Source organism: Motacilla alba, chromosome 14, assembly GCF_015832195.1.
Source record: "Motacilla alba alba isolate MOTALB_02 chromosome 14, Motacilla_alba_V1.0_pri, whole genome shotgun sequence".
In the NCBI taxonomy this organism is placed as follows: domain Eukaryota; kingdom Metazoa; phylum Chordata; class Aves; order Passeriformes; family Motacillidae; genus Motacilla; species Motacilla alba.
In genome coordinates, this window is record NC_052029.1 from 7,754,470 (window position 1) to 7,769,368 (window position 14,899).

Below are 14,899 nucleotides of genomic sequence, written 5' to 3' on the forward strand. Positions count from 1 at the left end.
GGTGTTTAAGTGTCCTTTCCAGTCTCAGATTCCTTCCCTGCAAACATTTTTAGTGTTTACATTGTGCTCGGGGTGTGATGAAAGGCAGAGAAGCATCAGCTGCATTCTTAAGTGAATGCTTTTCTAAAAGAAGTCTGGGATTATCTTAATGTAAATACATTATTAAATGAAATTTCTAAATAAAACCCTGCAGGTGGACTCCCCAGTGCTGTTCTGTGGAGGCTGGGAAGGCAGGCTGGTGGGATGTGCAGCCCTGTCCCAGCTCACACAGGGGGTGGGTGGCACTGGCTCTGCGGGGGCTTTGCCGCTGGGGCACAACCTGGGGGGCAAGGCAGCTCTTCAACATCTTGTTGCTTGGATTGTTGGGGTTTTTTTTTTGTATGTTTTGATAAAAAAAAATTATTGCAAGTGCCTACTTGGAAACACTTTTAACCTTCAAAACTTTTATTTCCTCTACTGCTTCCCGTTTCCAAGGACAGGGTTTTTAGAGCCATTGTTGGGTACCAGTGTCAGGACCTGCTGGCTCTGCAGTGCCTCCCCTGCTGCCTTGTGTGCTGCTGAGGGTGTATTTCAGACTAACTGCTGCTAACACAAGAGTGCAGACAGGCTGCTTGGGAGGTTATTCTTTGGACCCTGTCTTGTTTTTGATCTCCATGGGAGAGCTTTCTCCCTGGGGTAGGGTTGTCCAAACTAAGGGCTGTACAAACAAGCTGCTGTACAAGGCACAGCTGAGTCAGCTGCTGCACCCAGAACAATACGTGTCTTCACAGCAGTCAGATTTGTTAACAGAAGCACTGATGTCTTCAGTGGATGCTGTGCTTAGATGAGACTTAGATGGGGAGCTCATTATTTCAAGTCTTTCAGGAGGGAGGATGCCAGAAGTTTATCTACCTTGATTTCTTGTTTTAATTGGCAATCAGTGGGAAAAAAGCTGCTGGATCTTGTGGTATACTGAGGTGTGAGGGTATTATCATGGAAGATAACACTATGAAGGGAAGAGTTGTGAAAGCAAACACCTGATTTTACTTAGTTTGCTTTACTTTACTGTAATATATTCAATACATTTAAAAAAATGAGTTATTTGAGTTATTTTTATAGCTTACGATTCATGATAACAATGGTTCAGTGTAATTTTCTTGTTCAGTACGAAACTGAAACAGTTCACAACAGAAAAAGCTTCATCTTTGCAATGTAGTGACATTTCAGGTTCCTTGTCCATGATAAAGTGGACTGTATTTGGAAATCTAGGGTTGTGGTAGTCTCTACATAAATCAGGTTAGTATTGGGGTGCTTCTAACTTTCCTGCCAATGTATGTTACTGATCCAATATCTGATACTTTGAGGAGTGTCTTAAAACTGAAAGAGATCAGGAAAAAAGACCAGTGATCATTTCTCTACTTCCCCTTCTGCTGCTCTGTGACCTCAAATAGCCTGGGACGTTTGTGGTTTCACTTCTGCTATGTGAGGAAAGTGAGCACTTGGCTCTTTTTAAATAGGAGCAATCAACCTCTTTTTACAACAGCAGATTTTAATCATGTATTTGTTTTGCAAAAAGTGTTGTCAGGAACAAAAAGTTATCTTTGATTTATAGTCTGATTCGTGTTGTCACACTGTGCTCCTGACTTGGTGGCTTTAAGACGTGACCTTCACTGTGGCCTTTACCCTTGGTTTCAGGTTGCCCTGTCCACGTTTGCTGTGTATGTCATGGTAGACAAGAACAACATCTTGGACGCTCAGAAGGCCTTTGTTTCTCTGGCATTATTCAACATCCTCAGGTTCCCACTGAACATGCTCCCTATGGTCATCAGCAACATAGTAGAAGTAAGAGTTCAGTCATTTACAGGTGCTTTGTGTGCAGAAGGAGGCCCTGGGGGGAAAGATTACATCCCCTGCTTAGAGAATGACTGTGGCCACCTCTGGAAGGGACCTTGCAGTTCCTAGTGGAATAATCCCAGTTATGGTGGATAGGTTCTCCTTACATCACCCACACTTCTTGTGGCTTGGGAAGTGAAAGTTTGGCTATCCAAACAACTATGGAATGGATTAAAGGAGGGATTAGGAGTGCATAATAATGATATAATGGGTATGTGGCACAAAGCAGTGAGCATTTAAATGTAACAAGCAGAGTATAAAGAGTTTTGCATCTTTTTCCATGCAGGCCAGTGTCTCCTTGAAGCGCCTCAGGGTGTTCCTGTCTCATGAGGAGTTAGATCCAGACAGCATAGTCAGGGGTCCTATCAAAGAGGGTGAGTTTCTTTGCCTGCTGCAAATCAATGTGTGCAGGTTTTGGGTGGTTTCTTTTGCTTTCTAAAACAAATCTACTGCATTTTTGGTGGGTTTAACTGATAAATTTGAGACAGAAGACAGAGAAGGGAGTTTGGAAAATGAAAATTATGTACAGGTTCTTCTTCCTTCTCAGAGAGTTTCTTTTCCTCTTCACAACTGATTTGGCAGTGCTGGAGATGCAGCTGAATTAGTTGGTATCTCTGTGTAGCTGATGTTCATGTACCCCCTGGTTCCTGAGCGAGGGTAACCTTGGGATCTCTGCTGTCTTGCTAAATTCAGTAAAACCAGAACACAAGTTTTTGGCAAGCAGTGGGCTGTTGTTCTTCTGAAAAAGTAACTTTAGGCTTCTGCCCACATGTGTTTGGATTGACTTTGGATTGTGAGCACACAGTTTAGCTCCTTGCATTGGTACTTTTATAAGTATGAGTTTTCTCTTTGCAGCTGAAGGATGCATTGTTGTGAAGAATGCAACGTTTAGCTGGGCCAAAACCGATCCTCCTTTGCTGAACAGGTAAAGATTGGTGCTCTTTATTCCTTTCCATAATCCTGCTGCACCATAAATTATCTATATTTTAATTATAAAGTACTTGTGAAGAAGAGTTTGTTGCCATAACGAAAGAGAACAAATAACATCAGTTGTATATATATTTTTTTTTAAATTGGGGCTTTATGAACTGGAGGGATTTACAGTTTATTGCATTTATGGGAATGCATGAAGGGAGGTAGGGGGAGAGGTGGGCATCAAGGAGGAGAGAGCTGCAGGGGATTTCAGCTCAGGCTGTGTGCTGCAGATGGGCTGAGCTCCATCTAGAGGGTGCAGCCAGCTCAGCCCCTCTCAGCTCTGCTCCCTCCTGTTTGCCGTGCCCTCAGGCTCCATTTCACAGCCTGATTCTCACTGGCTCGGCTGCCCTTCATCCCGGGCTGCAGAAAGCAAACAGTGATGCAGCAGTAAGCTGTGTGCTCCCTCTGCCCTGTTCCCTTCCTTAACTTTGGCTGCTTTTACTTGGGCCTTAAATGGCAAATTCTTTGGGACAAAGTTTGCTGCATTTACATTTGTGTTCATAGAACGCTTGAGAGAAATCTTGGCAAGATTGGGGGTCATAGTGCTTTTTTTCTTTCTATTTTCTTCCCTTTTCGACTCATTACATATTAAGATTATGTTCTGTGTTCTAAGCATGAGGAGAGCTAGGTGCTTTCTGAGTGAGAGGTTTGGGTTTTCAGGCAGTTACAGTTTCAGTGCTGAGTCAGTATTTGCAGAGGGTGTTCACAAAGCACCTGGTGGTTTGTGTTTTAGATGGGCAATTCACCTGACTGTTTAACTACTGGGCTGTGCCAGCAAGCAAGGCTGAACTGTGTGCACTTTATTTCAGCATTAATTTCACTGTTCCTGAAGGCTCCTTGGTGGCTGTTGTTGGTCAAGTTGGCTGTGGAAAGTCTTCACTGCTGTCTGCCTTACTGGGGGAGATGGACAAAAAGGAAGGCTACGTGGTTGTCAAGGTGTGACATGTTTGGAGAGTTGTTCAGCTGTTCGTGGGTATTGCCAGAGGGATTCTAGATTTCCAAGTGGTGTGAAGAGGGAAGAGACAGCCTTTCAAATGAATGCCCTTTTTAGCCTTTTTAGCCTGCTTTCCTGGCAAACCATGTATATGCCTTAGCCTCCACTCTGTGCCATTGCCTGTTAAGCCTTGACCCAACGGAATCCAAATCTGTTGGTGTCAGATTCAGCCAAATAAAACAGTGGAGCGCTCAAAGATGAGTGTTCTGGTGAGTCTTGTTAGCAGCTGGGTATGAGATGGGGAGACCCTGTTACATACTCTCTGAGAAAGAGCAGTGTTGGGTTCTTCCTTCCCAGACATCAGAGAATTACAAGGAGAGGGTGCATCCAGACACCTGAACGTGGAAAAAGCTCCTGTTGCAGTTTGTTCTTTCTTAGACATCAGAGCTGCACAGAGCTAACACAGAAAAAATGACCTGGAAATAAAATTACTATAAGAGCAAAACAAATCTGTTGCATTTAAAAGTCTGTAGGTTTGGCCACCTTCAGAATTGTTGAGGAAAAATAAACTAGTTGAGATCCAGTCCCTAATTATTAGTGCAGAAAGAGAAGACAGAGCTGATACTCAAAGCAAAATACTCTGCATTATCTCAGTCTCCTCCTTTGAAGTGACTTTTATATGAAAACCACTTCCTCTGCATTCTGCAGAAATCTCTTGGCAGGGGTGCATTTGTTAAACACTTGCATTCCAGATTAAACTCTTTTGTGCAGAACATAATTTATAATTATATGAAAGAAGTAATGACTTTTGACATGCAGCAATTGTGCAAACATCCTCTAAACAAATGTTTCCTCCAGGTTTGTGTTAATCTTATTTTGTTTGAAGCCCTTTATTTTCCACCGGTGCACTTTGTTACACTCACTTGTAGAGAGGATTATAAAAATAACATTTTGGAGGAGGCGGGAGCCCAAGAAGTGCTTTGTTTGGAAGTGACCGTAGGTAATTTGTGAGGTGAATAGCTCTGCCTGCCTCACAAGGCCCTGCTGTGCCCTGACTCTCTGGGCAGACTCTTCGTCTAAAGTACTGAACTTTATTTTTCCTGCAGGGCTCTGTAGCCTACGTTCCTCAGCAAGCCTGGGTCCAAAATGCAACTCTGGAAGATAACATTATCTTTGGAAGGGAGATGAGCGAGAGCCGCTACAAGCGTGTGGTTGAGGCTTGTGCCCTGCTGCCTGACATAGAGATTCTTCCTTCAGGAGACAAAACTGAAATTGGAGAAAAGGTATTTCAATGCCCACTCCACCATAACAGTGCTATTGCTTGTATTTAAGGCTGTGTGACTCTTTTTTTATACTTTATCTTGAAGTTGTATTGAATTTAAAACTTTCAGAGCAGGAATCCTCTAGAATAAGAGGCAGATTTGAACAGTGTGTTTTCCTTCTCCTTGAGCCTCAAAGGGGAGGAAACCTGTGCTCAGTTACAAATATAAAACCATCTTGCAGTGACAGTTTGTAATTGTTTTTACATTGCCATGGTTATAGAGCAGAAAACTATATAGAATTAAGAAGAGAAAAGTTTTCTGAACACTTCAGTTTTGTTCAAAACAAGCAAACACCCCTCCAAAAATTCCAAATCACAATCCACAAAAACAACCATCACCCCAAATCTGGCCCTTGGTTACCAAAGCAGGCCTGGGGTGGGCTTTGGAAACGTGCGTGGATGGTGCAGTGCTGTGGAGCAGGAGCCAGTGTCCCTGTGCCAGGGGCTGCCAGGGCGCTGTGGCTGCTGGGGGCTCTGAGCTGCTGCTCTCTGCTCTGTGCTCTGGCTGGCTGCAGGGACCTGTACTCCCAGCTGGGCACAGAGCTGACAGCCCCACGTGCAGTGAAGGTACAGCTTTATCTCGTTGGTCAGCAGGCCAGTCACATTGTGCAGGGGAGCAGAGCTTGTTTCTTAAATCAGAGGCAGCACTGCAGAAATACAGCTGAGAATTTGAAAAGCAGCCTCTGAATGTACAGAGCCAGGTGGGCCAGTCAGGGTTAATTGCTGTTCAGGACTAGCAAACATTATTTTTTGGTTTGGCTAGCCCTTCACTGACAGTGAGAACAGAAGAGATGTGCTTCTCTGCAAGAGGATTGTGACTGATTGCTTATGCTATTGTGGTAGTGAAATGATTTGTGGAGATCTGTTTCGTGCAGTGTTGAATTTCCTCAGATTTAAGTAAACCACCTGTGACTCGTGTCTTTCATATACTGTAGCAAGACATCTTGTTTCAGCTGTAAATAAAGGCTCATGTTTTCTTGTTTCCTCAGGGGGTGAATTTGTCTGGAGGACAGAAGCAGCGAGTCAGTCTTGCTCGGGCAGTTTACTGCAATGCAGATGTCTATTTACTTGATGATCCTTTATCAGCTGTTGACGCTCATGTTGGGAAACATATTTTTGAAAAAGTTATTGGACCAAAAGGAATCCTGAAAAATAAAGTATGTTATAATGTCTTTAGAGAACACTTTTTCTTGGCTGAGTTCAAGTTTGTCAAGTTGCACATTTAGACTTCTGTTTCTAACAGCTGAAAAAATGAAAGGATCCTTCTGCAATTTTTAGAGGACTTTTATAAAGCACTGACATTATTGTAGTGAAAGGTACTTTGGTTTCTGTAATTAAAAAATATTTGATGGAAAAATCAAGACAGTGTTCTCTTAAAATTCTGCATGCCTGTCCCTCATTGCTCTTCTCTTATACACAGAATTCAAGCAGTGAAGAGCAGTAGTCCAACCATGGTATTCACCAATTTGAGATTACAGAAACCCTTTATTTTTCTTCTGCCTTTTAGACTCGGGTTTTGGTAACCCATGCAATCAACTATCTGCCTCAGATGGATACAATTCTGGTAATGACTGATGGAGAAATATCTGAGATGGGCTCTTACCAGGAGCTGCTGAAGCAAGATGGGGCTTTTGCTGAGTTTCTTCGCACATATGCTAATGCTGAACAAACCATGGAGAGCAGTGGTAAGCTCACTAATGAACTCTCTTGATGTCTGTCATGTTAATAAGGGAGTCCTGTTACAGGAAAAACAGTAGCACTGATAGGAAAGTTAAATTACTGTTTCTTGTGATTGCCTATGTAGGTAGAGGTGCTTATTTCTTGAGGATGTTGAAGGTTGTGAGGTTAAACACACATTCTTTCTTAAAATCAGGAAAATGTCTAACAGATCTGTAGTAAAATTTCCTCTCGGTGCAAAATTCAGAAGGTAGTGAGACTGCATAAAGGCCAGCTGGGGTTCATACACCCTTCCTGCCTCTGTTAACATGTGTCTTCTTTATGCAACTAATTCCTTTGGGGATGGGGAGGAGGAGGAAGCAGCTCAATGTTCTAGCTGCTGTCCTTGACTCCTGCTTCTGCTTTACAAAACAGCTGTAGAGCTGCACTGGTACAGGAATACGCTTCAGATTTATTTTTCTTTTATCTACAGACAGTTACAGTATTGGATTTTAATAGGGGAACTTAGTCTTTGCCTCCAGCCTGTTTTCTTCATGGCTTGCCTGTGGTGATTTCCTGCCACTGCTGCCGAGAAGTGCCGGGGTGCCTGGCTGGGGTGAAGTTGGTGACACGAGTTTGGGAGCAGGCTAACTGCTGTGTGTTTTCTGTAGGTGCTTCTGTAGCCACTTGGGGTACAGTCAGACTCGTTGCAGTCTTCAGCCTATGTGAAATTCTTAGGCAAATTAACTTTCTCTGGGCTTCCCTAGGCAGTTAACTTGAATGTGAAGATTTGCCTCATTTAATAGCCTTGTTCTTTTAGTCTTTGTCTCCTCCCTTTTTCAAATGTGGAAAAGTAGGTTTTGAAATCCTTCTCATTAAACTAAATTACTTTATTTTTCCATTTAATTACTGAACCTTCTTTTGGAAAGTGAGCCAGTGCTTTAACTTTTGCCATGATTCTCTGCAGTTTTCTCATAAGAGGCACTTCTAACCTCAGTACCACCCTGGTGATCTGGAGGGGGTTGCTGGATCACAGGCTTGGCCTGTTTGCAGTGAATTTGTTCATCAGTTCTAGTCAAGTGATCTTCTGCCAGTGGTAAAAAGTGAAAAGTAGAGGCATTGTTTGTCTGATTCACAGGGATATCAGTCATGTTTATTGAATGTGTGAAAGGTCACTGTTGCTGAGAGTCACAGGCTCTCGGAGGAGCCCAGCAGTGTGTGATGGAGTCAGGCTGAGCTGGCTGGAGGCTGTCTGCACACCCACTTTTGAAGGGAGGCTCCCTTGTGTCTGGAGCTCTGTTGGCAGCCTGAGAACACAGAGGGCTGGTGCCTTCTGGCTGGAATGCATCTGCTGCCCCAAGGCTGGGAAAGCCTCTCCTCCTAGGCAGCCCCTGGGGTCTGGCTGCAGCTCTGGTCCCTCCCAGCCTTCCTCACCCTCAGCTCCCTCTGGGCTTGCTGAGGGTTCCCTGCCTGTGTGCTGTACTGCTGCCTTTCCATCCTCAGCTTCGTGGGGCTGCTTCTCTGGGTGGGAGAACTGGGCTTGTGGCTTGGGGTTAAAAATAGCTTCATTTCAGCAAATTTGATTCTGCCTTGGGTTTTGTGGTTTAGGTTATTCTACTTGGATGTGAGGTTGTAAAGATTGAAAATAGTAGAGTGTGTTCTGGAAAAAAGTTAATTATATGTGCTTTTAGAGTCAGATACTTCATTAGAAGGAACGATTCAACCTCTGGAAACAGGTAACTGTTTGCAGTGTGGGCTTTATATTAGTGCTTGCCTTGGAGTAACATGAGTAGCTGCAGTTTGTTTACAAGAGACTGGGTCATTATTAGGAGAATTTTATCTGTGCAGTAGGAGGTATCTGCATGGTCTGCGTGTCCTTGGTTGTGTGAGCAGCAGCAGGTGCTGTGTGGCAGCTCGTGGGTAATTCAGCAGCAGCAGTTCTGTATCTCAGGCTTCCATGAGGAAGCTTTAAATTAGTTTTATAGATACCCCTGGACCTAGCAATGTAGCGAGTGTACCCAGAGAAGCATCATTCAGGATTGAGCCCTGAGGGTCCCTTTTGTTCTCAAATGTCTGTTCACTACTCACAGCTGTTCCCTTTTATCATTTCTGGGTACTTTTTTCAGCAGAACCCTCACTACTGTGCTTACACCCTAGGTGCACATGTCAGATTAGCTCTGGCACTCTGAAGCATTTCTTTGCTCTCAGAGCTAAAAGCAGTATAAGCAAGAAATCTTTGTAGCCTACAACATGAAATCCAATTTGAGCTTTTAGGGGGAGGATGGTTTATTTGTGGTTTTGTTTTCTTCAGCAATGTTCTAAAGCAGTATGTTGCTGGAATGCTTGCTGGTTTTCATATGGGAACCTTTCAAAACAAATGCAGTCAAGGGCTTAAAATAACCAGCAGTCCCATCTAGGTTTGATCTTATTCACTTAAAAAAGAGCTAAATAATTGAATTTTTAACATTGTCTGCTTTTTGTCTTTTTAAGACTATGCTGAACAATTTATTTTTGGGTGTTTAGAGTAATGAACCAATATTCAGTTTCCTGACACAGAAAGGAAAGCAGTCCACACTTAATGTGTTGATCATTGTTTTATACATGTATTTTGCTTTTGTATAAAAACATGAAAATGTCAGACTCTAGATCTACACAAATTTTCCTGAATATCTTTTGAGTATATTCAGGTTGATTCCTTTGCATAAACTATGCATAGATCCTTCAAAAATGCAGAACTCTGTTGCAAATTCCAAATGAACTTCCATATGTGAAAATAGAGTTCCTTTACTGACAGCTGACTTTTTAGGAGTCTGACAATTGGTTTTATAGGGAAAATCGACATAAGCTGAACCTAGTTTTACTCATGGCACTCTACTACACTGAATTAAATTGCTCAGAAAAGGTTACTGTTTCAAGCTGACAGGTTTTCTGGAATGTTTTAGACACTTATCTCATGTGTGCTGCATCTTGGTACAAGCAGGATGTTGTGGGATGACAACTCATGGAAAGATCACTTGCTCAAAGTCATCTGATTCCTGCAGTTGCCTAAAACACCAGGATTTTGCACATTTCTTCTTGCTCAGCTTTGCAGGAAGACTCACAGTTACTAGCACATGGCTGCTGTTCTTACAGCTTCATCATTTATAGAATGTCTTCTCATTGCATTTTAAAACAAAAGAATTTATAACTAACTATGTAGAGGCTGTGGTTTGGAAAGGAGTGGCTGGAGTGTTGGGTTTGTTTCCATGGAGTGGGTCACATGTGACTTGGTATTGCATGTTTGTACATAAAATATGTCCTCATAATTATATTACATTATTACTGACCTACATTTGCTAGAAAAATAAATGTTCCCTGTCTTGGCAATCAACCCTGTTGGGAGTTGAACTAAACTGATTTGTTCACCTGGTCAGTTTTCTGTTATTATCTGTAAATACTTGTGCTCCCTGCTTTGTTTGCACGTGAAGACTGCCACTGGCAGTTAGGATTGAAATGAAATGCTTGTGTTTCTTTGCCTAACCTTTTTCCTGTTTGCTTTTTCACCCTCTCAGATACAAACAGTCCATCTGCAAAGGAAGGCAAGCCTATAGAAAATGGAGGCCTTGTGAATGAAGCCCCTGGAAAGTTGATGCATAGGTGTGTGGTTATATTTTTTTTTTCTTTTCCTCTTGTCCCACATCCATTCAATCCAGTCACTCAGAAGTGGATAAACAGTAATTTGATGGTATTTGTTAGAGGGAAGGTATATCCTGCTGGATCAGCAGCCTGAGAAGGGCAAAGCTGCTGCTGCTCTGTGGTTCCAGCCCAGCAGGCACCTGACAGCCCCCAAAGCCAGCACCACGGGGGCTCCTCAGGCCCTCTGTGCCTGGGCAGGACCAGGTTTGCTCTGGGCATCCATTCTGTGCCTGTGCATCTCTGCAGTGCTGGGCTCAGTCCCTGCTGCCCCTGGCATGGGAGCCCCTGGGCTGCAGCCCATGCAGCTGGCACAGGCTGAGGCACAGCGTGGCTGCACACACACAGCTCTCGTGATGCTCTTCCATGGCAAGAAACTCTTGTGTTGTAGCAAGATATTGTGGGTTTGGCCTGCACAAAAGGGAGAGTGCTCTATTGGCTAGTGCAGCTTCTGTGTGTGCTCCTAAGGCTGCTGCCTTTTACTGCTGTCAGATGGGATGAAGTGCCAAGGGCACCTTTAGTGTGGCCTAATGCAGCTGCTGTTCTGCTTCAGTCACTCTGATTGCACCTTTCCAAAACCATCTCCTGGTGTGTGCCTCATTCTTACGGTGCTCTGATAGTGCCCCTGTTCTCATGGTGCTCTGGAGACACTCTTTCTGGAAGCTGATGAGTGCCTGGGAGTTAAATGGCCTGTTTTGAGGGGAGGGCAGGTACCCTTTTCACACCCCACCAGCTGCTGAGCTGATGATGGGGTTTGTAAAGGCTGGTCTCGATGGCCACAATGCATTTTTCTTTCTGGAGTGATTGTGCACCAAGACTTCTTTATCTGGTGACTGTTACTTGCACCTGGACATCGGTACTTGGGAAGTGAGTGCTGTCAGGGAGGGTTGGGAGAGTGCCCTGAGGGGACGAGGGGGGCTCAAGGAACCTCTGGCCCATAACGGCAGGTTAGGACATCTCCATAGGAGTGTAAACCACTGACTTGGTGTCGCAATACGACACGAAATGATGACACGGCCACTGTTGCTCTTCAGGTGAACAAAAAGAGGGACTTTTATTTTCTGACTCAAACATTTATAGTTTTTTAAAAGTGACAGTGGATTGGAGGGTGACAGTGTCACCTCTCCAATGACACTGGACAGACTAAGAGTCCATCAATTCTCTCCTCCTCCATGAAAGAATGCAAAACATAAGTTATTTACAGAATTGTGTGTGAGAAAGTTTGTTAGAAGAATGCAAACATCAGAAGGCTTAGCAAAGTCTTAAAAAATCAGGGTGACATCTTGGAGCTGTGGACTGCCAAAGATGTGAGGTAACACGTGTCCTGTGTCAAGCTAAGACTAAAAATGAAATGTCTTCAAACAGGCAGCTCAGTAACTCTTCAACATACAGCAGAGACACTGGGAAGCCCCAGCAGCAGAGCAGCACAGCAGAGCTGCAGAAGCCACTTGCTGAGAAGAATTCCTGGAAACTGACAGAGGCTGACACAGCAAAGACTGGGAGGGTAAGGCTCCAGCTCCCACTTCCTGTGCCCTTCTTCAGTTTTGGAAAAATCTATTTCAGAAGGAAATAACTTCTGAAGACCATGTAACTGCTGTGAGAACGGGCTGAGTGAGTTCTTGAGCTTGCTGCTTTGTGTAATATTTGATGGAAGTGTTGCTGTGCCCTCTGCTCCCAAACCTGAGCCCCACGATTGCCTGCAGGAAGAATGCCAACACAAAACTTGTGTGAGGTGATGGGCCTGACCACATCAAAGTGTAGGAGGAGGAATGAAAACCTTGCAGCTATTTCTTGGAGAGAGGTTGTGACAAATTAGGTGACCTAATAAAAACTGCCCTTCAGTAAGGAGCTGCAGTTGACTCAGATGAATTTAAGCCAAGTTTCCACTGTAGACATGAGGATCTAATCCCAGGATACCCTGGGCTTTTGGAGAAACCTGAGGCTGAGGTTCCTGGGAAAGTGGCAGTTACAGCTCCTAGCGGTGTTGCTTGAATCCAAGCTTGGATTGCTTGCTGTTGGTTAAAGATAGATCATGGGATACAGGCCATGTGGAGCAAGGGTTGGTTTTAAGGCTTTATAATCTTGTGGTACAGGGAGCCAGAAACTGGAACTCCTCAGTGAAGTTTTTGGCTCTGCTACTGATGCTCTGTGGCACTTCAGGCAGGTCCCTCCCTACTCCTCCCTTCCCTTGGATGACAGGGGAGGGATGATGTGTGCCTGCCCTGAGGCAGTGTTGGAGTTGGCGTGTCTCCACAGAATGCTTTGCAGCCTGTGTTCCCAGGCTGTGGCTCTCTGCTGTGTTTTCATGGCCTCGTGGAGGGATACTGACTTAAAATAGGTGTTGGACAAGGGGGAGCTGCTGGTTTTGAAACCTAGCTGCAAAATGAGTGTTTCTTTCTGTCATCTTTTTTCAGGTGAAGGCATCAGTGTACTGGGACTACATGAAAGCAATTGGACTCTTTATGTCTTTCTTGGCCATTTTCCTCTTTATGTGTAATCATATTGCCTCCTTGGCTTCCAACTACTGGCTGAGTTTATGGACAGATGATCCTGTTATCAATGGGACGCAGCAGAACACAACTCTCAGACTGGGAGTATATGGAGCACTGGGAATTTCTCAAGGTTTGCTTGGTTTGGTGTATTTTAACATTGCTGGTTCAGTGTTTCCAGTGGTCTTGGTGTCTGTAGCAGCATTTACTCAGGATTTGAGTGTGTGTTTTCATAGAAAACTGAAAAAACTTCAATTAAAAAAAAAAAAAAGCAAGCAAACCAACCTATACAATTATTCAGTTACAAAATGTGTTTTTCCTTTCATTTGTTAATGAAATGTTCAAAGTGAGAAGTGTTTTGCTGGCTGATGAGTCAGAACTGGGACAGAATGTCTGACCTGAGAGGTGTCTCCTTGGCCTGTCAGCAGACTCTGCTGGCCTGGTGTGCAGGGCAGTTTGTCACAGGGGGCTGTGGCTGTGCTGCCTCCCTGCAGCCCCAGCCTGGCTCAGCTGCCCTGGCTGGGGTTTGCTCTGGCTGCCTGTGGCTCCACCCAGGGCACTGGTGGGAGGTTGCTTCAGTGATGTTTTGTTTTGTGTCCTCTTTGTGGTCTAGAGTTTGTTTGCCATGAAACCCAACACCCCAAGTACCCCGCTTCAGAAGTGCCATGAAAATCCTACAATAAAAAAACAAATGCCAAGAGCAAATTCAGTGATTTTTTTTTTCTCAGGGAAAGTGTTCAAATATTGCACCAATTTTTGTAACGGAGAAGCAATGAAAGGAATGTGGTGTTTGCACTGCTTTTATTTTTTTTAACTACTTGACATACTTGCTGAGTCTACCTGAAGTGAACCCAAGTTCTCAGGATTACTGCACTAGACACATCCTAATGCTGAATGATGACAGAATGAGGAAAATGTGTTGTGTGAGAGGTGGCAGCAGTTAATAGTGAGTCTCCTTTTCTAGGCATTGCTGTGTTTGGCTACTCAATGGTGGTGTCAATAGGAGGAATCTTTGCATCACGACACCTGCACCTTAACCTGCTGCACAACGTCCTCAGGTCCCCCATGAGCTTCTTTGAGCGCACTCCCAGTGGGAACCTGGTGAACCGCTTCTCCAAGGAGATAGACACCATTGACTCCACCATCCCACCCATCATCAAGATGTTCATGGGCTCCACATTTAACGTGATTGGGGCTTGTATCATCATCCTGCTGGCCACACCTATAGCTGCTGTCATCATTCCACCCCTGGGACTTGTCTACTTGTTTGTGCAGGTAAAGGGTGTTACCTGGGGCAGTCAGGAGCAGCAGTCACATCCTCTGTTATTTGGGACTGTTCTTACCCTGCACGAGGAAGGATTTTAATGTGTTGGGTTTGAGTCATGCTTGACTGACTGTGCTTTGCTTGGTTTGCTGATAATCTGATGTTAGCACAGCTTTTCCTTCCTTTGTCAAGTGTAAAATGACTTCTGTGCAGAAGGTAATCCTTTAATACCTACTTGATAAAAATGCCATTAGATTTTGTGGCAAATTTTGCACAGCTTGTTGCTCAGAGCCCAAATATGGAAAACATGGGCTTTTCCAAGACTGCTTTCCAAACGTGAGAGTAGCCTTTAGAGGGATATGTGTGTGTGTTGCTCATGTGCCTGTTTCATCAGCATATTGTCTACAGAGCAACAGAGTGGGTGGCAGCCTTTCACTCTTGTCCTGTGTGGGCACGGTGTGCTTGCTTCACTCCTAGAAACTGGAAGAGCCAGCACAGATTGAAGAGAAGCAGCTGGGGTTTGACTTTGGCTCTTGAATTTGTAAATCCTTTTGGCTCCATTAGTAAAGTGATGATATGTGTCTTTTATACTGTTTAACTTAACTTGCTGATAAAAGAAAGAGGAGAAAATGGCTCTGGCATGAGATGGGTTGATTGGCAGTTGTTTGAAGGCAGCAGAGTGTTTGTCATTGTCCTTTAGGCCTGAAAGTGTTGGA

General features: G+C 44.1%; 1 protein-coding gene across 3 annotated transcripts in view; it reads left to right on the plus strand.

Moving 5' to 3' along the window:
• The window catches only part of ABCC1 (ATP binding cassette subfamily C member 1), a 50,729-nt gene that overhangs the window by 24,349 nt on the left and 11,481 nt on the right, over positions 1-14,899 (plus strand). For 2 of the 3 annotated variants that reach the window (XR_005258599.1, XM_038150745.1), the window contains 11 exons: positions 1,675-1,821; positions 2,159-2,246; positions 2,728-2,797; positions 3,657-3,783; positions 4,888-5,064; positions 6,092-6,259; positions 6,610-6,787; positions 10,310-10,394; positions 11,796-11,934; positions 12,845-13,052; positions 13,884-14,194. Coding sequence is in view for 2 of the 3 variants with exons in the window: in XM_038150745.1 (XP_038006673.1) it covers positions 1,675-1,821; positions 2,159-2,246; positions 2,728-2,797; positions 3,657-3,783; positions 4,888-5,064; positions 6,092-6,259; positions 6,610-6,787; positions 10,310-10,394; positions 11,796-11,934; positions 12,845-13,052; positions 13,884-14,194 (1,698 nt within the window). In the remaining variant the exon portion in view is untranslated. Of the gene's footprint in view, positions 1-1,674; positions 1,822-2,158; positions 2,247-2,727; positions 2,798-3,656; positions 3,784-4,887; positions 5,065-6,091; positions 6,260-6,609; positions 6,788-8,449; positions 8,495-10,309; positions 10,395-11,795; positions 11,935-12,844; positions 13,053-13,883; positions 14,195-14,899 lie in introns of all 3 variants that reach the window. The other variant, XM_038150746.1, reaches the window with a different exon arrangement.